The following is a 25450-nucleotide window of genomic DNA, read 5'->3' on the forward strand; positions in this document are numbered from 1 at the left end:
AATTACTACAGAGTGGCTCCAGGAACACTCTTCTGAGATTAAGCACTTCTGCTGGCTTCCAAACTCCCCAAACATGAACATTATTGAGCATATATGGGGTGCCTTGCAACATGCTGTTCAGAAGAGGTCTCCGCCCCCTCGTACTCTTACGGATTTATGGACAGCCTTGCAGGATTCATGGTGTCAATTCCATCCAGCACTACTTCAGACATTAGTTGAGACCATGCCACACCATGTTGCAGCAGTTCTGTGTGCTCACTGGGGCCCTACACGATATTACACAGGTGTACCAGTTTCTTCGACTTTTCAGTGTGTGTCATTGTAATATGCAGCGTATACAATAAAACATGCAATTATATGAAGACTGTTACCAACATGAAAACTGTTAAAGATGGTATACAATTTTGGTTCAAGGAACAGGAAGGAGATTTAGAAAAGTACAAGTATCGAAATCAATGATAATTACCTGTACAATCAGGTTGTGATCGCGTTCAACAAAGATGATCAGAATTATGTCATATATAACCACTGAATGAATGTTGAAAATGGGGTCTAGTTGTGAATGTCACTGAAATGGAATATTTGAAATTGTTGGATGGACTTTGAAAACACTACTGCAAGGGCATTCAATAATTAAAGCAACACATCTTTTTCCCTCCGGTTTCGGCTGGAAAAATGCGGTATTTGTTGTGGGATGTCATGGAATATTCCTGTTTTAGTCCCTATAGTTTCATGAAGTTCTGAGACATGGTGGCACTATACGTAGCTTACAAAATGGCATCTGTAATGGAGGTGTGTTCTAAGCAGAGCTAGCATCATATTCATAGATGCTTGCAGAATGTCTACTGAGATGGGTAGTGAACAAAAGCAAAATCTTGGTGCACGACTGGACATATCTGTTGGTAGTGCTGACAAACTTGTTCATCAGTTGCACTCAAGGTGTGTGTGTGTGCTGGGTTCCTAACAGAAGACCATGAATTGCAGTAAATGACAATCTGTGCAGAATTGCTTACGTGTTATAAGACAGATCATGACAATTTTTTTGTCAAACGTCATCAAAGGTGATAAAATGTGGGTTCATCGCCTCAAACTGAAATTGAGAAAGTGATCTGTGGAGTGACAAACACCACCTCTCCTTGAAAGAAAAAGTTCAAAGCCATTGCCTGAGCCGATTAAGTCATGATGACTGTCTTCTGGGACTCTGAAGTGGTTGTTGTGTTGATGCCCTCATTCATAGTGCAATGATCACCTCTGAAGTGTATTTTGCTACCATTAGGAAATGGAAGAAATAGCTTCAGCATGTTCCTCACCACAAAAATGCAGTTGAACTTATCCTTCTCCATGGTGATGCTAGGTCTCTCACAAGTCTGCTCACCTGAGAGAAGTTCACAGAACTGTTTTTCCTCATACACCCTGCAGCCCAGATCTTGCACCTTCCATCTGTTTGTCCAATGAAGGATGCATTCTGTTGGAAGCAGTATATGGATGATGGGGAGGTTATTGATGCAGCAAGACATTGGCCTTGACGTCAACCAGTAGAGTGGTACCATGAGGACATAAAGGCCTTCTGGTAAAGTGATGTAAGGCTGTCACATTCAATGGAAATTATGTTGAAAAATAGGGTTTTGCGGCCAAAAGACTGGGAATAATATCGTATATTAGAATCCTGAATAAAACCAACCTGCTTTCAGAAAAAAGATGTGCTGCATTACTCATTGATTGCCCCATGTATTAACGGATGTAAACAATACCTCGGAAGTTACTTAGCACAAGTGGAAAAACATTAAAAATATATTAACACAAGTGGAACAAATATTCAAATTCTCAGGTCCTTGCTGTTATTGATTACAAAATGCAGTGCATACAGAGCATTTTTTAGCCAATAGTGCTTATAAAGCAGTGTGTTGGTGACTGGTTGATAGATGAACAAGTTGTGTGCCCAGATTGCCACCGATTACTAACAATAAAATAAGAACTTACTTGCGAGTAAAAGAAATTGTATCTGAAAGTTAAAGATTACTATTGTTTTATGGCCATGTCAAAAGTAGGATCATATGGGATATAGAGTGAAATTTGTGAATGGGTGAGGACTTTTTGGTAGGGACGACGCATGTTATCCTGGATGGTTAGTCATTGTCAGATGTAGAAGTAACTTAAGATATGTCTGAGAGAAGTGTGTTGGGAGCCTCGCTGTTTATATTGTATATTAATGACTACACAGACAATATTAATAGTAAGCTCAGAATTTTTGCAGATGATGCAGTTATCAATAATGAATAACTTATAATCTGTAAGAAGCTGTATAATATTCATTCAGGTCTTTTTATAAGTTTTCAAAGTAGTGCAGAGGTTGGAAACTTCTGTAAATGTTCAGAAATGCAATTTGTGCACTTCACAAAATGAAAAAAAGATATTATCCTATGACTCTAGTATCAGTGAGTTCGTGGAATCAACCAACTCATCTTGTGGTCGCTTTCTCCCTTCCCGAGTGCAGTGGCTAGCACATTGGACTCGCATTCGGGAGGACGGCAGTTCAATCCCATGTCTGGCCATCCTGATTTAGTTTTTCCGTGATTTCCCTAAATCGCTCCAGGCAAATGCTGGGATGGTTCCTTTGAAAGAGCACGGCTGACGTCCTCCGTCCTTCCTCGATCCGATGAGACCGATTACCTTGCTGTCTGGTCTCCTCCCCCAAACAACCCAACCCCAAACCCTCCCTTCCCTGGCACGGGGTCCCGGGTTCGATTCCTGGTGGGGTCAGGGATTTTCCCCTGCCTCAAGGTGACTGGGTGTTTGTGTTGTCCTCATCATTTCATCATCATTCATGAAAGTGGTGGGATTGGACAGAGCAAAGGTTGCGAATTTGTGTGGGTGCTGATAACCGTGCAGTTGAGTGCCCCACAAACCAATCATCATCATCATCGACCATCTCATACAATACCTGAGTGTAACACTTTCAAGGGATGTGAACTGGAATGACCAACATAGGCTCAGTCGTGAGTATAGCAGATACTAGACTTCAGTCTGAAAAGGATATTGCTTACAAATCACTCGTGTGTATGGGACCCGTACCAAATAGGACTAGCAGGAGATATTCAACATATACAGAGAAGTGCAGCTTGAATGTTCACAGATTTGTTTAATCAGTGGGAGAGTATCACAGAGATACTAAAGAGGAAAAAACTGGAAGACTGTGAAGATAAATGTAAAACATCCTGAGGAAGTCTATTAATAACGTATAAGAGCCAGCTTTCAGTGATGACTCTAGGCATATACTGCAACTTCCCATATATCATTCACTTAGGGATTGTGAGGATACGATTAGAGTAATTCAGTCAATCATCCCTCCCACTCTCCAAATGTGAATGGAATGAAACGAAGCCCTAATTACTGGTATCCTCTGCCATGCACTCATGGTGGTTTGCAGAATACAGATGTAGAAGACATAATGAGAATGGGGGCAGGCAGGAAGAACATTAAAACTTCCTACCAGATAAAAATGGTGTCCCAGACTGAGACTCAACCGTCATGGGGAAGTGCTCTTTTGGCAGAGACATCCGAGCATGGCTCTTGATCCACCAGTGTGATTTTACTTCCTCTCTTCTACTTTCCAAACTTCTCAAAGTTCTCTTGCTTGCTGTGCAGGACTGTTGTTGTTGTGGTCTTCAGTCCTGGGACTAGTTTGATGCAGCTCTCCATGCTACTCTATCCCATGCAAGCTTCTTCATCTCCCAGTATCTACCGCAGCCTACATCCTTCTAAATCTGCTTAGTGTATTCATCTCTTGGTCTCCCTCTACGATTTTTACCCTCCACGCTGCCCTCCAATACTAAATTGGTGATCCCTTGATGCCTCAGAACATGTCCTACCAACCGACCCCTTCTTCTAGTCAAGTTGTGCCACAAACTCCTCTTCTCCCCAATTCTATTCAATACCTCCTTGGTAGTTATGTGATCTACCTATCTAATCTTAAGCATTCTTCTGTAGCACCACATTTCGAAAGCTTCTATTCTATTCTTGTCCAAACTATTTATCGTCCATGTTTCACTTCCATACATGGCTACACTCCATACAAATACTTTCAAAAATGACTTCCTGACACTAAAATCTATACTCCATGTTAACAAATTTCTCTTCTTCAGAAACGATTTCCTTGCCATTGCCAGTCTACATTTTGTATCCTCTCTACTTCGACCATCATCAGTTATTTTGCTCCCCAAATAGCAAAACTCATTTACTACTTTAAGTGTCTCATTTCCTAATCTAATTCCCTCAGCATCACCCGACTTCATACGACTACATTCCATTATCCTCGTTTTGCGTTTTGCTAGCGCTGCCATAATTTAGGTTAGTATGGAGAAACAGATTAACTATAGCATAAGGTGTTGCTTCCAGAAAGAATTTTCTCTCTACAGCTGTGTGTACAATGAGGAAGAGACTTTATTTGTGGAAGCAAAACTGTGAGGGTAGGTTGTGAATTGTGCTAGGATAGCTCAGTAGGTAGATTGTTGCATGCAAAAGTCAAAGGTATCATGTTAGAGTTCTGGTCAAACACGTAGTTTTAATTTGACAGAAAGTTTCAAATTGGCGCACACTTATCCGTATAGTGAAAATTCATTGTGGAGTGTGACCATTAGTCGAAAAGAACTTGCCATACATATGAGAGGTGAAAAAAATAAGTGGAGTAGAGAGATTGCAAGTGTAGTACAATGATTCCTCCCTGGCCCTTTTTTTTACAGTTCTATGTTTTTCTGTGAAAGATCCTTTTATGACCGACTTGAAAATGGACACCTTCTGTAAAAATATTTTTGAGGACAGAACACTTTTTGTGAAGTTGTTGCATGGGATAATATGCCCATACTACTCATTGATAGACATAAGTCTTCTGTGTAATTACTTACATGTTGTGTTGTGAAAAATGCTTCATTTGTGCAAGACTTCTATATTTCATGAATGCTTTTATACTATTATATGAATGTGCTTTTCTTAAATGTGTGCAATTATTTCATTTTGTTCATGAATTCAGTATGTTACGGGAAGGGGTCCCAAGAAGCAGTGACACTCAGTCTGCTGTACAATGTGTTTGTCTCTTTCAGAGAATTTAATATCTAGAGCAGACTATAGAAGAGTTACTTGAGTGCACCTACTTATGAGAGGTTTCTAATTCAGTAATGGGTAGCAAAGTGGATCTAGGAGTTTAGAACACTCATTCTAATTAATTTTAGATCAGTAAAAAGTTTTGACATTCTGAAACATAATTGTCTTATCGACATTAATGCCGCTAGGGTTTGTATCTATCGGGCACAGGTGCATGAAGGAGCTCTCCGTGACGGGGGCATGTAAGAACACCTTGCTTGAAATGATGGAATGTCACTGAAAAAAAGGGGGAAAAGGAAAAAAGAGCAAATCAGGATGCCGTGTCAGAATTTTCTTCTAATTCTCCCCAAATATGTATCTACTGTGCTAAAGCACTCTGTAACTATTGACCTAGAATATTCTTTGTATGTGACTCCTGTTAAAGACAAGAAGAAAACAATTGCTGATATAGTATCTCCAGGAATCTTTTAATGGCATCGTGAAATTCTTGTGATGCTGTGAGATGTGGATCATAAACTGAAATGTATAGTGCTGTACTGTTCTGGACTAGGTGATATGAGGAAGTTCACTGATAATTGCAATAACTGAACACATTTATCAGCATGAAGTGTCAGTTTCAAGTTGCTTCTAGACTTTTTTTTGAAATGTATACATATACAGTGCAATATTTTGGCTCTCAGGTTCAATTCTCCCTCACCCTGGGGTGCAGATGGGACTGAATACAGCGAGTGGTCAGATGGTCCCGACAGGTACACTTCCGAGAGAGACGCTTACGCGCCTCGAGGCCCCGCTGGACGTGGAGGTGGGTGGGCACCTGATGCCACCCAACCCCCTGGACGCGCAGGTGGGTGGGCACCTGATGCCCCACACCCCTCTGGACGTGGGGGCGGTTGGGCTCCTGACACTTCCCATCCCCCAGGACGTGCAGGGGGTTGGGCATCTGAGGCCCCTGCCATTGACCACCTGGAGCCGGCCACAGTCGTCGACTACGGCCACCGCCCTGCGACCGGGCCCCCAAGCAAAGGTAAGAGATGTCTTCTGAATATCTAATCGGTGACAGAAAGTACTTCATAGATTGTTCTTGTCTTGTGGATGACCACTACTGATAGAAATTATGAAAACTTGAGTGATCACCATGTAAAGAAGTAACAATTGTTTATACTATAGGAACTTAGCACTGTCGATACATTTGAGGGAATTTTTGGAATGTTGCCAGAGAGACAGAAAAAGACTGTATCCGCTGTTAAACGTGATGATTTCATCTCATGAAGTGCAGAATAGTGGCTGTACTTGTATGCATGTGTGTGCATGCACATTTTCATTTACGGTATTTGCTTGAAAATGACAAATGATCAAAATTGCACTTACAACAAACAATTTTGACAGCCATATGTTCTAACTATTGTGTTTAATAATTACAATCTCAGTATGTAGTATCCAAGACACAAAAGGGAAAGGCAAGGGGCAGAAGGAATATGACCAGTATTTACTCATTTAAAGTGGAGTTGAGAAGGAGACAAGAGCTAAAGGAGGAGTAGGGCTACTTATCTACAAGAAATACAAAGATCTTGTTACATCTTGGATTGTCGGGTGTTCTGCTGGATATCAGCATCGTACTTGCAAGTACGACGCTGATATCTGGCAGAACACCCGACAACACAAGATGTCACTAGATCGCCGGGAAAGCCTGAAGAATTACATAAAGATCTTGTTGTCTGAATTAATGGTTTACTAAAACTGAAACCATGAGTTAAACATAATCTCCATTTACAGCCTAGAGGGTTGTAAATCTAGAACAGAGAGAGAAGCTTTCTGTGGGCAGTTACAAGAAGTTTTAAGCCTGATATCTTCCAATGAATTGTGAGATAATGATCATCTAATTCTCAAGCAATGAACTGAGAATAAATAATATATTCTGCGACTACAAACAGTAGTATAAATACACTTTTCAGAACACAAGACACCATAAATATGCAGTAGATTACGTTGTTACAAACAAGACAGTCAGTGCTAGATGTTAGAACTTCAAACTCTGCTAACATAGGAAGTGCTAACAACCTACTCATGGCAAAAAACAGACTGCATGTAGGAAGGAACAAGATTGCTAAAGAACCAATCTTTAAAGAAGAAAAATTTAATATAGCCACTGTATAATTAATCTACAAAAATTGTATATCAGAAACAATTAGTAGAGAAATAAAAGAGAAACCCATTAGTGCAGAGGTTAACGGAGATCAGGATTGGAAGAAAGTCAAAGTAATGAAGCAGCAGCTCAAGAAACATTAGATATATGATCCACAAAGCAAGAGAGGGAAACATTTTGGTTCTGTGAAGAGGGAAAAAATTGAAATATAAAGCATTAAAAAGACAAGATTCCTATGAAGATTACAGGAGAACTCGTAATGAGACAAAATCGCAATGGAATAGTCTTAAACAGGAAAACTGGGAAATCTTTTCTAGTAATTTAGATTATAACTTTCACTGGCTGCAGAAACAAGTTTGGAGAATTTTACAACATTAGAGGAAATAATTAAGTGAAATTTTGAAAATGAATGACACAAATGAGGGACCATGGGTTAACAGAGTTGTATAAAGGTAAAAAATTACCAGAAAACGGAGAGAGATCAGTATACAAGTTAACGATGATGTTACTGTTTTGCATGCAAATGTGGAAGTAGCTCTTAAGTCTGTTAAAAGATAGGGAATCTTCAAGGGAAGATATGTTCCAATGAATTACTGAAATATGGAGCATCTCTCTTAACTGAACAATCCGCCAAATTAGTTACGATATCTGGTAATAAAATTCCAAATGAACTTAGAAGTAGTTCTACAATTCTCATATATAAGTAAGAGGTATAAATCTACTGAGTTCAGGCCTTAAACCCATTCTTAGACAGAATGTAGAGTAGTCCACTGAATACAACAAAGCAGCTTATCAAAGTTTGATTGATTTACAGAAGGCTTTTGATAAGATTCAATTAACAGATGTAGTGAACCTACTCTATAATTGGGGGTTTCCTTCCAGCATAATAAAAACAATTTAAGGCATTTATTCCAACAAATACACCCAGGTGAAAACTGGTTCCAGGTTAAGTAGCTGCATAGATGTTAATAATGGCATTAGATAAGCTGGCTCTTTGAGCCCACTACTTTTTAATATAGTCACGGACAAGTTGATAAAGTAGGTATTGGCTGGTGATAGCTATAGAATGGGGACAAAGAAATAAAAACCATTTGTTATGCTGATGCAGTTGACGTAGCAGACAGTGAAAAAAACCTGTAGAAACTCTTACTTACATGTAACATGGCACCCAAAAACCCAAATGTATTCATATCCCCTCGACAAATCAAATCTATGACCACATCTGTGGAACCAATTAGATGCTTACTGGAAGCGGATGGAAAAGTTATTTAATGGGTAATGATATTTAAATATCTTGGCATTGAACCATCCAGCAGTGGACATCTCAAAAAGGCAGTTAGAGAACAAGTAGCAAAAACAAATGAAGTGGGGGGAGAGGGAGGGGGGGGAGGGTTTAAGTGATACTATTTCAAAAAACAACAAATAGTTGATATTACAACCTGAATTTTTCATTGTTTGAATATACTATTTGGAAAAACAAACATATAGGACAAGATGCAAAGGCAACAATATACAAAACAGGAATGACACCAGTTATGACATACATAGCTGAGATAAGACCTGAGACATCAAAAACTTTTGGAAACCATGGAAATGAAAATTTCACAGAGGATTACTGGCAACTCACGGACACTCAGACGCACACGCGCGCGCGCACACACACACACACACACACACACACACACACACACACACACACACACACACACACACACACAGAGAGAGAGAGAGAGAGAGAGAGAGAGAGAGAGAGAGAGAGGGAGAGAGAGAGAGAGAGAGACCGTTAGAAAAAGGCTGTAAAGTGGACTCCATTAATGAGTGGTTAGGTTAGTGAAAGCAGGAATGGAAGGAACACACAGACAGGATGAAAGAAAGATTGCGAAAATTGTAAGAAATAAATCACCAGCTGGTAAAATAAATGTTTGCCATCCAAAGAAAGTATGGATTGGCAACCTCAGGGTAGACTGAGGAGTGCAGAAGGAAAGTCTTCAGCCTAGGAAGGTAGGAAGAGGAAGAAGAAGAACAATTACACAAAGGTCATGATCCTTTCCATTGTTAAATTGCCAAATATTTTCTAATGTTTTGAAAAAGGCTTGCTAGAATTTGGGTGAGGAACAGGAAAACTTAAGGCAGTAGCATTGAATAATGATTTTATGGAGAAGAACTGGGATAAAGTAGAAAATGTGCAACTTTCTTTATTGTAGAAAAGGTTTATGATAGACTAGATTGGTAGACTGTACCAAATGGAAAAACAGAGAAGAGAATTCCAGAGGGCCTATGTTATGGTACCACAAAACAATCTGTGGACAAGTATAAACAATAGGGGTGTGTCAACTGTTTACATAAAACCAGTTAAACAGTTCTACACAGTCTGTGAATGTGCAGTCAAAGTAGGAAATTTAGCGTTGCCAGTGTATCCCCTTGCAGAAGGGCTATGCGAATGTTGTGCTATAGCACTGACGCTATTTAAAATCTATGTGGTGGAAGTATTTACAAGTCTGGAAGAGCAAATGTGGAGGAATGGGAGTCCCTGTGCTTGATGAAATGTTGTGCACACTTCTCTTCGTTGGTGCCGAGCTCACTGCAGCAGGTGACTGGGATGATGCTGAATACGTGCTTCGTTAAAAGACAAGTATGAAAGATGGGAACCTCAAATTTAACTTGATAGGAACAGAATCTCTGAAGTTTTAATTTTTTATCAGGTGAGAACCAACAGCTGTTAATCCCTATAGACAATGCATTTTTAACCATCAGCTGTTACATTTAACCTACATATTATCTACCCCTTCGATCATAAAATACAATATATACAAAAATGACATAACTCAACAAAAAGATGGGTCTAAAATTATGTATGTACACTTACAAGGTAAAACAGATCATTTAAAAACATCTTCCATTTTCGTTATAAGTTGATACATCTACGTTGTTACAATGAAGCCAACCAGACTATCATAACCTGTACATGAAATACTAACAAATGCATTTCACAGTGCTTCAAGTCAAATAGACAATGTACCTTAGGAGAATGAAATGAACGTAATACTCACAAAGTTCCACATTTGCCAAGTAACATCAAAGATAGTACACTTGTAATACACAACCAATGTAACAAATAACTTTCACATCATTAGAAAAGCAAAGGACAGAATATCTTAACCAAACATCTGTGATAGACTAAAAACATGGAGAATAGTGGCAGTGAGAGTTATAATGTATGCAATGACAAAATAAAATTGAATTCCACATAACAGTGGAACCAAATGGTTAAAAATAACAAACACATAAACCAAATTTGTGGTGCAACAATACTTACGTAATTGAAACAATAGTCCCATAATTGAAGTGAGAGGATCATATGTCAGGTACATATGACTGCGAACTTCATGCCATGATATGTAAGTGGATGCTGTAAGAGCAGCAGTGGTAGATCATACAGCTACCACAGGACAGATGAAATGGCTTGTGAGCCCGGATGTTTCAACACGAACTGTTGCAAAACCGTTATTAGCAGTGGGACTACAGGCACACAAACCTCTAGCCTGTCTTTATCTCACACCACCGTACGGACGTGCTTGGCTCAACTGGTGCCATCAGAGGATCACTTTGGAAGGTGGGATAGTGGTCTTCTGCAATGAAAGCAGATTCTGCCTGCTCGCAAGTGATGGTCATTTGTGCATACTGCATAGACCTGGTGAGCTCTTGTCTCGTAGAGCGCATATCTCTCACACTGGCCCCACTCCGGGCGTTACGTCTGAGGTGCAATAAGGTATAACTCTCGTTCACCTTTGATATCTCTGGAGGGATGCTAAGTGGCACTCAGTACATGCTGAATGTTGTTAGACCCATTCTTTTGCTGTTCTTGCAGCAGGAAGATGATGTGTTGTTCCAACAGGATAAAACTCTCTCTCTCTCTCTCTCTCTCTCTCTCTCTCTCTTCCCCCCCCCCCCCCCTCTCTCTCTCTCTCTCTCTCTCTCTCTCTCTCTCTCTCTCTCTCTCTCTCTCTCTCTCTCTCTCTCTCTCTCTCTGCTCGTGAAACTTGGTGTTATCTGCAAGACATGAAGCAATTTCCCTGGCAACCATGATCCTCAGACCTGTCTCCAATGGGCATGTGTAAGTTATGATTGGACGAGAATTGACTCGTGCGGCTTCACAACCAACAACTCTTTCAGAACTATGTGAACAGGTTGAGAAGGCATGGCAAAACGTATCCCACACACAGTATTCTCCATATGTACAATCTAGTGTTTGCCAGAGTCTGTGCCTGCATTCCTGCCTGTAGAGACATACTGATATGGGTGTTTCAGTGTGGGGTCGATACTTGATATCTCAGAACTGCTTGTGCTGTTGATCTGTATATGTAATCATTTCATGTACTCCAGATGCACTGTTGCAGCAATAAATATTGAGTGAATTGGAAATCTCGAAAAGGGTGTATTAATTTTTTTTTCCAACAGTGTATTAAGAGAATTGGCCTTATGCTTCATTAGTGTATAAACATGATGACCACAACACACAAAAATGGGTATTAATGTAACATTCGAAATATATATTAGGGCCATGTATAGAGGACAGCATCTTGTAAACTTAAAAAATAGTGAACATTCTAAATCCAGCACTAAACTACCCTAAATATGAGAAATGCATATAATAATGAAATACATGGATTAATGTCTTGTTGATTATTGTAATTATAAGAGGACCAGAATACTCAGACATAAATATGAACAAACACAGACATTCTTTAACTGTGTAAAATCCCAGGTGTGAAATGAAATGAAGAAATAATCAACTTCAAATTGTTAAAACAATACAGCTAACAAGAAAGTTGTTCCCTCATAATCAGTAAGTGAGAGAGAAGTTGTAAAAACCGACAAGTCTGTAACCTGTACTGGATCCATAACAAAAATAAAAGTGGTAAGAGACCATTTCCTTGTCTGATCTCTGTATGTATCTTGAATGGTTCAGAGATTTCTCATGTAAATTTTATTTTGTGTGTGTGTGTGTGTGTGTGTGTGTGTGTGTGTGTGTGTGTGTGTGTGTGTGTGTGTCTGTTTTATCAATGCCCAAATTTTTCTGCCTCTTCGATTTTCTTCTATTGTGTCAAAGAGTGTGTGCCTGTCTATTGATGCAACTACAGTGTTGTTTATCTGTCTGGTCTTCAGGAGTACTTTGTTGCTCTTTTTGTGAAGTGGATGAATGAAGATGCATTTCCATTGCTGTGGAATTTTTTCTGTAATCCATATTTCTAAGAGAATTTTGTTTCTGATTTTTTCATCTTTGAGTTTCCAGATCTTGGCAATAATGCCATCTTCTACAGGGACTCTACTGTTGTTCTATAATCTTCTCTGCCTCTGTGGAAGTTGATAACCATTTATATTTTCTCTGTAGAAATTTCTCATGTTATTTCTCTTTGAAAGTATTCTTCGATTTCATTTACTCTGCTTTTATCATATGCCCTTCTAATTATCTTGTGAGGATTGTTTCTGGACATGGGGGAAATTCTGTTATATTTCTGTTGTACTTTTACTGCTAAACTAATTCCATTTCTGGATTGTTTGTTCAGTGTCCTGATCACTAGTTGCATTCCAAAATCTGTGTTTGTCTTTCCTGGGAGGTTGATTCCAATGCATTGCCTTCTGAATTGCCTTTATGAGGTGTATCGAATTTTCTGTGGTATTTTAATTTCTTCAGTAATTTTGACTTTGCTTGCCTTCAAATATTCTGGCTGTTGTCTTTTAATTTTGTTCTGTATTATCTATCTGTTTTTTGGGATTGGACTAATCCTTACTTGCAACAAGAAATGATTGAACTCAAAGAATCCTTTGCTTGTTCTCACATTCAGAATTTCTCCTGTATTTTTGTTTGGTATTGTTATCTGATCTATTTGGAATTCTACTTGTATGTTTTTGGGCTTTTTCTCATGTTGTGAACTTTCGTCTCGGCTTTTGAAACTGTGTTAACACAATTTTTTAAGTTACAATTCTGATGTTGATGTATGACATGTTCCCCATTCTTGTTTGTGTGCTGCATATTGGGCTATAATTTGCTTGTATGTCATCTCTTTGCCTAGTTGTTCATTGAAGTCTTCTAATATAGTTTCAACATGTCTTCCTGGTATTTTGTTTGTTGTGTCTTCCATGTCTTAGACTTCTTGCAGTTTCCTTCTGGTGTGATTGTTTGTTGGTGCATATGCATTGATGGTTGTGTATCTTTTATTTCTTGATTTGAAGATTATTTTGGAAATTATGTCTGATATTGGTATTTTGGAAATTATGTCTGATATTGGAAAGAAATATAGGATGTTGCCTAGGACTGATTCGTGTACGACAAAGTCCGTGCCAAACGTAGGTATTGTCTTTCTGACTGCAGGTTTTCCTTTTTCATTTCCTGTATTTTCTGAGTATAAGTGTTGGGTCTTGTAATGTGAGGGTTTTTATGTGAATTTTTTTCTGTATGTCCATGAGCTGTCTTAGTTTGCCTAGTTTGACCTCTGTTTTATGTTGAGTGTGCCAGTTTGATGTTCGTGAAGAGGTTATAAGAAGCTCCAAATCTTCTCTCCTTTTAATCATATTTCTCATCCCCCAGAACCCAATGACCAGGAAAGCCCAGTTTATTTACTGGGGCCTGCAGTGTTATGTATCTTTCCTGTTGCTCCATCATGATTTTGTTCAGGTTGACAGTGGTTGTGGTGATCTCTGTTGGTGATCACAACTGTTAAAGAATTGATCGTTGAGGTCAACAAACATTTATAACAACTGCATCAGCTTGGTAAACAGATGCTGACCATTTGCAGCTTGATACCAGAATAGATACTAATAGGTTTAGGCCTGTGTTAATATTTGGGCCACCCTGGGTATTTCATTTCACTAGTAGCACCTATATCTGGGAAGCTTCCACCTATCCGCCCCCTGGGGAGGTGCCTGATGTGAGATGTAACAATCATCCACTGGAATTACAGGTTTTTAATATTCGAGGATGAGTTTACCCTAAACCTTTTGAGGCATGCTTATGTTGTAGCATAGGTGGCTCTTGTAGCCATTTTAATGCTGTCTACAGGTTTAATAGACTGTAAGCGTCCTACATCAATTTATTTGCCAGGACTCAGGACTTCATCTACATTACTGTGATATAATGTAAACTGTTGTTGTTTATACCCTTTGTGTGTGTGTGTGTGTGTGTGTGTGTGTGTGTGAGAGAGAGAGAGAGAGAGAGAGAGAGAGAGAGAGAGAGAGAGAGAGAGAGAACTTTCATCAGTAGAAAATCGAAACCAAAGAAAGGCATTGACATGCCTAGTAATGCTGTGGAATACATTTGTTTCTTAAATGATACCTGGCCAACAACTGCAGCTGTTTTATCATTGAACATAACAGTTAATGGTGAGACATATCAAAACTGATCATAAAGACATTAATCAGATTACATAATTACTTGTCATAGACCAGAAATAACTACAAAACTTGTCAGTGTGGAGATGTTAAACACATGTACTACATTAAGTAAGTGAGCCCAGTTGACTGAAAGCTGAGAGACATAATTTGGTGTTACCTCATAACAATAATGATGACAATGATGATGATAAAATAGTAATGGAGTTTGGTAAAGTACCTTGAAGCAGGTAGGTAGCGATATTGGTGACACAGTGTCAAAGAAATGAAATGGACATGAAAGTGGTATGCAAGATAGTTGGTACTGCTCGTTTGAACAAATATCAAGCAGGAAACATGGAAACTGGATTTCAACATAGTTGATAAAGTAGTGTGAAACAGTATACTTCCACAACATAATTAGCGTTGTTTGACACTAGAATGGTGAAAGGGGTCAATATGATTTCCTGCCCTACTTTTTTCTTCAATCTCATACTTAGTTTTCTTTACTTCATCCATGAAGTCATATGACTTCTGCAAATTTCTTCTCTTCTCTACAATGATGTATTAGAATTTACAAAATATTTATTTTTTTATGGTCATTTCATTAGGCATACCTAGCAGAAGGAGTCAGTTTTACACCGCTGTGATTTTTCTTGTCTGTACATTTAAGCACTCCAACAATGATGCGGTAATAATCAGCAAATGTGCAGAGTTATTTCTGCTCATTGTTGTATCTTGGCATGTGAATGTTCCAGTCTGCTGAAGTTTACATCCTGCCATTCAGGGCAGGGCCATTCTTTGCCCATGAAAGACAGTTTTGAATGTCTTGTCAGTATGGACTTCATGAAAAAGAAATGTGTCTTTTACAGAATTATGATGTAGGGTTGGAAATTGACTTCACTGATGCAGATAACAATTTTGTACCAGAGACAGCTGGGGATGAAGATGGTATGAATGAGAAAAGATTAGTGGAGCTGGTTTCTGATACTCATCTACACCAGTTCTCACCTCATCCATCACTGCAGGCCCAGTTGAATGCCTCTGCAATGAGTAGAAAATTGCCAGTTTTTCACCTTCTGGAGGCAGCTTCACTAGTAATGTTTTAAAGGAGAGTAGATGACTCTGACCACGGATCTTTCTGTCTTATTTTTGACTAAGCAGTTCTATGTATCATGAAGCCCTCCCGGTTAGCCGACCAGTCTTAATGCACGGCGTTCCGGAGTGAGAAGGAGTGCCTGGTCCCTGGCACAAATCCGCCCGGCGGATGTTTATCGAGGTCTGGTGAGCCGGCCAGTCTGTGGATGGTTTTTAGGTGGTTTTACATCTGTCTCAGCGAATATAGGCTGGTTCCCCTTATTCTGCCTCAGCTACACTATGTCGGCGAGTGCTGTGCAAACAAGTTCTCCAGTACGCGTACACCACCATTAGTCTACCATGCAAACATAGGGGCTACACTCGTCTGGTGTGAGATGTTCCCTGTGAGGTCCACTGGTTGCAGAACCACACAATAACCCTGGGTTCAGTATGGGGCGGCAGAGGGTTGAAGTGGACTGCAGCAGTCGTCGTGGGGTTGTGGACCACTGCAGCTGCGGTGGGGATGTCGTTTCTAGGTCCCCGGTTAACATACAACATGTCTCATGAAGAAATACACAGAGTGAAATGCTTGAAAATACTAAAAAACAATTATTTTACTTGAGGAACCAGAATGAGAATATGCTCACGTTGGTACAAAAGGTATACATTATACCAAAGAACAGATTTCAAGAGCTTCTCAGTTTCTCCTTTTCGATGAAAAATCAATCAGAACTGAAAGCCTGCCAGCCAACAAATTTTCTCTCCTATCTGGAATGTGGGGAGAATTAAAGGACAACTATTTGTTCTTACTGTCCTGGAGAAAATATAACCACAGATCAGCAACTATTACCAAGCAAAACAAGACACAGGTTCATAAAATTCAGGCCAAGAAAACCCAGAAGATTCTTAAATTGTGGTTGCTAATGTAGCGACAAAGTATGTATATTAAGGGGATTGTGTAATATTTTGATGAAAATGAGTTAAGAACCATGTTATCTTATAGAAACTGCACTCTTTTGGATGGCATAGTGATGTTTGTCTTTGTACGCACAATGGCATCACAGATGGTAACACAAGTTCTGCTGTGGAATGGCTTGTATGATGACAAGGTGAAGTAAGTCTGACGTGCACCTAAATTCCATGAAACAAAATTAGATTTTCTTTTCAGTCGGGAAGTTTTCCTTTCTTTATTATTGTTGTTGTTCTTGTTATTATTATTATTGTTATTATTATTATTATTATTTTATTTTGTGGAAATGTTTGCTTTATTTTAATGGTTTTAAAACTGTATTTGTGCAAGTTCTGTATTATAATAGGGTCTAAATTGTTTTCATGTATGTTTTGTATGATTACATTGTCTAGATTGTTTTAAGACAAGTTTTATATTATGTTATTGTTGTCTAAACCATTAGCTTCATTATTTGGCAGGTGTTACTGGTGTTTGTATGAGCTTATGTTTACGGTAATATGAATAATTCAGAAAAGTTTAGAGAAATCATGACTGAAGAGGGAGAACTCTCAGATTCTACTTTTAGAGTATTATCCATCTGGAAGTGAGTGTGATGAAGAACGTAAGCAACAACAGTCCTGAGGAAGAAAATTACAGACAGAAGGTAGAAGACAGGAGATGAAACTAAAAACGAACTGAGGTGAAGCGTACAGTACCAGAAAAGATAAAACAGTTCCTGCTAAAATATTTTCCACTGTAGACTACAGTGTGATCCAAAAATAAATGAAGGAATTTTTGATTGCTTTTGGAAAAGGGTCTGTTTTAACAAATTGAAGCTGACAGATGTATTAGATGCGTTCACTAACTTTTAACCATAAAATCCAACGGACGTATGTCATATGTTCTTCACTTCCAAATTGTTTATTTGTGATTTGAATACATGTTTTATGTTTGTAAGCAGTGAGACTAAGAGTTTGGCTTGTTGTAAGTGCAGTGTTAGTGGCTAGCACACGCCAGCCTCTCGTAAATGGTACCAGTGTTATGTGAGCTGCACATGCGCTCAGAATATTGTTGAAGGTTGTTTTGTTCTTTGTCGGCTGGTGTGTTGTGCTATTTTGTACATCCTTCCCGTGTATAAAAAACAAATAAATAGTGAATATTGCTAACAGCCATCGCTTGTCAGACTTAGAGATAGAAGAACTCTTGAACAGTGGCTCTGAACTAGACGATCTTTTGGACATAGGCGATTTTTCAGAAGACGATGATGATTCACATGAGCTGGAGAGCGAAACCTGTTCTGCTGATAAAAAAGGTGGTAGTGCGTAAGAAGAAGCTAATGCACAAGTTTATATTAGTCAGATTTGTCATTCAGTTCAACAGCATGCCCTTCATAATGCATGGTATCATTTTGATGCACTCCCTGAGTTACCTCTGTTTGAAGAAACGAGTGGAAGTCGGGTTCCTGTTGATACATTATCAACAGAACTAGACTGTTTGTTGCAATGTTTTGATCACAGCATGTTTCTAAAAGTAAAGTCAGAGACAAATATGTATGCTACAGATACTATTTCTGAACTTCACCGTTAGAACAGAAGCAAACCAAAATCTTATTGGAAGAAATGGAGAGCAGTGAGGATAATGAAGTATATCAATTTTTTCCAATCATTTTGCATGTGTGTGTTGTAAAAAAGCCTAGACTTAGGGATTATTGGTCTGAAGACCCTGTGCTTGCTTCATCATTTGCTTCCCACCTAATGGTACAAGACAGATTTTTTGCCGTGTTCAGAATGCTGCATGTGAACAATAAGGTGCTATGGATACCTCAACAACAACCAGGCCATGACCCTCTGCATAAAATAATACCTGTTTGGGGCTTTTTCACAGAATGATGCAGAAAAGTCTTTTATCCATCACGAAATCTGTCTGTGGATGAAGCAATATGCCATTTTTGGGGAAGAATTGGATTCCGTGTTTAAGACAAGCCAGAGAAATATGGAATAAAACTGTTTGTTGTAAATGATGCTCAAACAGGTTACATGTGCAATGTTGAAGTTTATATTGGAGGAAAAGGAAATGTTGACAAATTTGTCAAATCCCTGCTGCTGAGGCTATGTTCCTCTTACTTGGAAAAAGGACATATGATATACATGGACAGATTTTATACAGGTCCTGCAGCCCTTGAAGAACTATGGGAAAGAAATACATGGGGAGTTGGAACTGTGATGAAGAACAGGATAGATTTGCCTAGAGAACTAATAAATCAAAAACCAAAGAAAGAAGAAATGACATTTCGTCGCAAAGGACACCTTTTCTGCTTGAAATGAAAGGACAAGGTGATGTGCACATGTTGTCAACACACCATAAGATGATTGCTTCGCATGTCATGGTGTAGAATCCAGGAGTGGATATGTTGTTAGTAAAGCCAGATGTTGTGCTAGACTACAACTTGTCTAAAGCAGGTGTTGACAGAGAAGATCAGCTGATGAGTTAACCATCCCTTACAGCAAAAGACTGTAAAATGGTGGGAAAAGGTTTTCTTCCATATTTCTGTGATGGCAGTTGTGAATGCTAACATTATTCACAATATCAAAATATCAAAACAGTGTGCATTAGCTGATCTTATCTGTAAATTAGCAAAACAGTTGGTTTAAAAAGGAGCCGCCGAACTAAATAAAGACACACATTCCGCATCTGGAGTTGCAAGTGCAGACAGACTCATAGCAGTTTATTTTCCTGAGAAACTGCCACCAATAGAAAAGAAAACAAACCCAGCTAGAAGATGTAAGATCTGTTAGGAACAAGGGAAAGCTGTAGGAAAGGTAGTGAGGAAAGAGACCAGATACTATTGTAGGCCATGTGACACAGGCCTTTGTGTTCCTGAGTGTTTTGAAAGACTTCATACCAAAGGGAAGTTGTATAATTTGTAAAAGTGAGAAAAAACCATTTTGCAACAAAATACTTTACTCATAAATGAAGCATTTAATATTTCCTGCTGACAAGTGATTTTAAATCAATAACCTACCATTCCCTACGACTTACGAAAATTTTGTCGACTTCGGGGAAAAATAAAAATGCTGAAAAACAGTATCTTTAGAATAGTATTTGCGAATCCCTGTATGTTTTTTTGCGCTACATGTATACATATTCATAAAGAGGAAGGATGGAAGGTAAGTGGATTAGTAAATTTATTAAAAAATTGTAGCAAATTTACTCAGGATCCTGGTATTAACTGGATTGCCGACTCATTAGGCTCCAGTATGTTAACTCTGAAAATGGCTACCTATGTGGACTAATCAGATCAGACTCAATTTGAATAGAAGGTAAATGAGAGAGAAGACTTTAATAGTGATTTAAGAGGTCATCCTAAACCTTCCACTAAAGCTCCAAAAGATACAGTTAGTCATATTCATTCCCACATTAAAAGTTTTCCATATCATGTCAGGTTATTTTCGTTCAGAAAAACCAGATAGACATTGCTTGAGTCCTGAATTGAACATCGGAGTTATGTACAATTTTGAAATAAAAATGTTTTGAAGATGACATTAAAACAGTGCCAGACGTTTTGTATAGGAAGGTTTTCAATATGTCAAGAAGAGATATGTGCGCAACATGTGATGTTTACCATATGCGGATATCAGTTGTTGAAGGTAAAACAAAAAACAATTAGAGGTGCAACATGAATTACATTTAAGGAGAGCCAAACCTGCATGAAATTAGGTGAAACTGCATAAGGAATTGCCAAAATCCAACTTCAAAGATGTTTCTGCTGGGCATTTTCGAAGTTAACATGTTCAGTAGCATATTATAAATGCAGTTTATATCGTCATTTCTTGGCTGTCTTGACCTCAGGACTGACTGTTTCTATGTACATATGGGAAAAAACTACTTCAAGGGGATCACTAGATGTTTCATCAGCGTAGTGAAACACACAAACGAAGTGGCTAGTACAGTAAAATACATAATAATGTACAGTGATTCCTGCGCTGGACAAAATAGGAATTTTAAAATGGCACTTTCCTATTTGAAACTTGTGACAGATCTTCAACTTCAAGTGGATGTTCTTGACCATATTTTTATGGTAAGGAGGCACTTATAACTGCCAAACAATACTGATTTTAGGTGTGTGGAACTCACTCCAAGCTAAAGAAAAAACTACCTACACACTGGCAGACTGGTATAAAATCATTACCCAGTCTCAAAGAAAAGAAGCTATTTACAGTAATACAGATTCAGCGAGAAGAATGTGTATCGACAACAGCTTTGGAGAAGGCAGGAGTGAACACCAGAACTAAATAATTAAAACATCCATTATCTCGGCTATAAACTTCAGTGGTTGCAGTATAGAAGATCTGAACCTACAAAGATATGTTACAAGACAACTTAGAATGTTGATATGGAGTTTTTCATCTTGGACATAAAAAAGGAAAGAAGGGGCATCCAGTTCAGTTCAACAGTATAAAACAGGAACCAGTATATGGTGAAATATGACCCATCAGTAATTTGAAAGAAATGGACATGTTAAGACTTGTTACTACACGTCCCTCATGTTCACCATGTGTTTTTTCACCCTCTGAAACTTTTGAGGACAAAAATTATTGAGGTGTATTTTTGTGTTAATTTAAACTGAAATTCATGTATTTTATATACAGTTATGTTAATATACACATATTGTGCTCAGGTATTGTTAATGCAGAGTAAAATTACAACACTTAATTTATGCTCCAGTATTAATACTGCCCCTTATTAGACTCAACATCCCTATACATACTTATATTAGACTTTCCTGATGTTTCTTGTTCAGTTTCTCAAAATGAGCAAAATTGACTTATACTATCATGCCATAAATCCATTCAGGTAATGCTTTCCCATATTTTGAAAAAGAGGACACGCATGCAAAGAAGCGACCAGTCAGCGGGTATGTTGTTCTGTGTCTCAAGGAGCTGTTTCTAAAGCAAGAAAGAAATGCAGTGACAGACAGCTTTTTGAAACTTCCTGCCAGATTGAATCTGTGTGCCAGACCAACTTGGGACCTCTGTTGATGTGAGTACTGTGCATCATTCGGCGAGTATCTTTAAAGATGTCGAGGCGGGAACATCTGACCCGCTTGACAAACAAAGAGTTGGACGTCCTGTGACAGCATCCACCGAGTTTCACAAGCAAAATGTTGACAGATTTATATAGAATGGTTGTTGTGTCACTCAGAGAGAAATTGTAAGCACAATCGGCATTTCACAAGAATGTGTGGGTCACATTATTACTTTGCTTGGCTATCGGAAGATCTGTGCAGGATGGGTACCCTGGATGCTGACTCCTGAAATGAAAGTGCACAGACTTGAAATTTTCCAGGAACTCCTCTCGCTTTACGAGAATGAAGGTGATGCCTTTCTCCATTCAATTGTGGTAGGAAACAAAATGTGGGTACACCATTACAACCCGGAGATGAAACGTCAGTCTATGGAATATCAACACAAAGACTCGCCCAAAAAAAGAAATTCAGGACGCAGCCCTCGGCTGGAAAAATCATGGCCACAGTGTTGTGGGATGCAGATGGTGTTATCCATGTTGTGGAACAACAATAAATTCAGAGTGTTACATCACAACACTGCGAACTCTAAAACGATGGCTAACAATGGTCTGAAAAGAAAAGGGAAATGTTTTCCTGCAGCATGACAATGCCAAAGCACACACTTCATGTGCCACCATAGCAGAACTTCAGAGATCGAATCTCAACACTGTACGGCATCCTCCGTACAGTCCAGATTTAGCACTGTCTGACTTGCGTCTGTTCCTGATAATGAAATACGATCTACAGGGACATCACCATGCTTCTGATGAAGATGTTGAGAGAAGAGTGAGACTCTGGTTGTGGAAACAGTGTGTCGACTTCTTTCGTGGCGGCTTCAGAAAACTTATTCATCAGTGGCCGAAATAGTATCCAATTGGCTGGTGATTATGTGGAAAAGTGAATATTGGTAATTAAAGGTCACATTCTAAGGATTATTTCTGCATTTGATTTGTTAAAATATTCCCATCCAAACCCAATTAATGAAGGTGGAGGCATTACTTTTCATTCAACCCTTGTAATTATCTTGTTAAATAATTGTTTTTATAACTTGCAAAACCTTGTGAATTAACATACATTAAAATTAAGTACCTTTTTAGTCAAATATGAAAATGTACCCTTTCTGCTATTTTAGGAATGGCAGAAACTGCCATTCTAGTGGTAAGGGAAGGCATGAAAGAAAACAGAGAAATTAAGTACCTTTTTAGTCAAATATGAAAATGTACCCTTTCTGCTATTTTAGGAATGGCAGAAACTGCCATTCTAGTGGTAACGGAAGGCATGAAAGAAAACAGAGAAACATTTGAAGGCAAAAAACATTTTTGAAAGTTCATATCGAATAATTGCACATTTTGTATGAGACCTGCTGTTGTGTAATGTTTAGAATTGTGCAGTCTAGAGGCGATTCACACCTACATGCAGAATCAAACCCACCAACCCTCGAGCATACTAATGTGAAACTCTACCCACTGCACTAACTAGGCAGCATAGCTTCTCAGTATTCAGTGAAGATACTTGGTACAAACCAAGATTACGGTATTGCCAAGTTTCCTTATTCTCTGTCTATTTTCAACTGAAAATATGCATGAGACAAAATTTTGTTACATACATTTTTGTGCTGTTAGTGTGCAAGGAATAACGCTGCACACAATGTTAGATTCTCGCTGTGTATGTTCATTGTATACAAAATGCATCTGTGCACATGTAAGAAGAAATAGCTGATAACCGTATCCCCCACTCTCTCATGTCTGGCAGTCCTTTTTCGAGGACTTCAGTATGCTGGTTTGAAATTGATAAGAAGTGTGCCCAAAAACACAAAAGTGTGGAATATAAGACAGTATCTTTCCAAAGCAGTTGACAGATTATCTAATGGAAAAGAAATTGTACATATCAAAGAGTAATATTAAGGCGGAGCTTTTTTCCTATCTGCAGATGCTGCGGGTACGAAGCCTACCCAGTTTTCTGAGCCAGTGCAGACATTTGACTATGGCCACGGCTCGAGAAGAGCTGGCTCTGCTCCTACACCTGGTCCTGCTCCTGCCACTGCTGCTCCTCCAGGTGAGTTGTTGATGAGGTTGGAGTCCATGTCTGGCACACAGTTTTGTAGTCACATGTAATCCACATAGTGTACACTTTGCTAAAGAGTTGGAAAGTAAGTGGGGGCAAGAATGCATTCTTACACAGATATGGTCTCCCCCTCTCCCCCCCTCCCTTGGATGAACTGATACTCTAACAAAGAAGTTTTTTAAGCCTGCTACTGCAGAATAATACTGCAGCAGTTAAACATAAATGAGATAATAACACCAAAATAAAATTTTAGTTGAAAAGAAAAAAAAAATACACTACACACACAAGCATCTGCCGACAGCAAAATGTGTGAAAGGCTATGCAACACTTCATAACAACAAACTGCTTTTGATACATCTTTCTCGTGAGCCTTGTTTTGATGAGCATAACGTCACAACTGTTATCATTTGTAACAGGCTGCAGGAAAATATTGCAAATGGTGGTTTGAGAAGCATTAATTTCAAAGTAAATTTCTATTTATGCAAGATGAACTATGTTACGTGTGAGGATGTGCGATGAATTTCTTAAATTACAGAGCATCAGACTCTCATTCAAAACTTTAACACTGCGTACCAACCACATAGAAAAATATCAGTCCCAAAAGATCAACCATTTATTCCACTGAAACTTCCTGGCAGATTAAAACTGTGTGCCCGACCGAGACTCGAACTCGGGACCTTTGCCTTTCGCAGGCAAGTGCTCTAGCATCTGAGCTACCGAAGCACCCCTCCCGGTACTCACTCACTTCTGCCGGTATCACTTGCCCGCGAAAGGCAAAGGTCCCGAGTTCGAGTCTCGGTCGGGCACACAGTTTTAATCTGCCAGGAAGTTTCATATCAGCGCACACTCCGCTGCAGAGTGAAAATCTCATTCTGGATTTATGCCATTATTTAAAATTTTACTTCCACATACGTGATTGATATATCTTAAAGGGAACAGAGACAAAAAAGATCAAGTTTCAACATTAGTGTTTCATGTTTATTTTACTTCTTTCAAAGATTACAAGTTATGCAATAACGGTGGCAAAAGATATAATTATTAAAAGTGAGTGAAGTGAAGTGAGTTGGAGCATTTTTGCATGTAACTGACTTTTCTATGGAGAAGTTGAAGTGCTTGATGGATTATGTTTTCAGCCAGGTAACCCATGAAATGTTCAGTGCACAGCTCAGCACTGTAAAGGGTTTGCTCTTGCTGATATCCACTCGAGTGACCATTTTCCATGTGTCCTTCGATTACAGCCACAACTGCCATCTATGCGCCCAAGATGCTGGAAGTTTTCTCAAGCCGATTGGACACTTTTCTCCTCTCTAGCAACATTTGATGACCATCAGTTTCAGCATCGACGATCAGGTCACTCATTTTATGGAAGTTATTCTTACAGCCGCAGAACATTCAATACTCCATACCTCCCCTTTGCCCCGGTGCCCCCATGTTCCTTGATGGAACGAGGTTCACCGTGATACAATATGTGAGTGTAAACATGCTCTTCACATTTCCCATCATCATCATTCTGTAATTGACCATCTAGCTGCTCTCTCCACTTATATAACATGAACAACTTTCCTAGGAAACTCCAAACAGTAGCAATATTTTTTGATCTGGAGAGGGCATGCAATACCTTGTGGCAGACAGGCACCCTCTGCACACTGTTCTCTTCAGGCTTTCAAGGTCAGCTACCCATTTTCAT

The 25450-nt window shown here is 38.9% G+C and overlaps 1 protein-coding gene across 8 annotated transcripts in view; it reads left to right on the forward strand.

The window, feature by feature from the left end:
* The window catches only part of LOC126291762 (YLP motif-containing protein 1-like), a 362461-nt gene that overhangs the window by 156768 nt on the left and 180243 nt on the right, over positions 1-25450 (forward strand). For all 8 annotated transcript variants that reach the window (XR_007551862.1, XR_007551863.1, XR_007551864.1 and 5 more), the window contains exons 12-13: positions 5778-6121; positions 23629-23754. Coding sequence is in view for 5 of the 8 variants with exons in the window: in XM_049985443.1 (XP_049841400.1) it covers positions 5778-6121; positions 23629-23754 (470 nt within the window). In the remaining 3 variants the exon portion in view is untranslated. The remainder of the gene's footprint in view (positions 1-5777; positions 6122-23628; positions 23755-25450) is intronic.

The sequence above is a fragment of the Schistocerca gregaria genome, chromosome 9 (genome assembly GCF_023897955.1).
Source record: "Schistocerca gregaria isolate iqSchGreg1 chromosome 9, iqSchGreg1.2, whole genome shotgun sequence".
NCBI classification, from domain to species: Eukaryota; Metazoa; Arthropoda; class Insecta; order Orthoptera; family Acrididae; genus Schistocerca; species Schistocerca gregaria.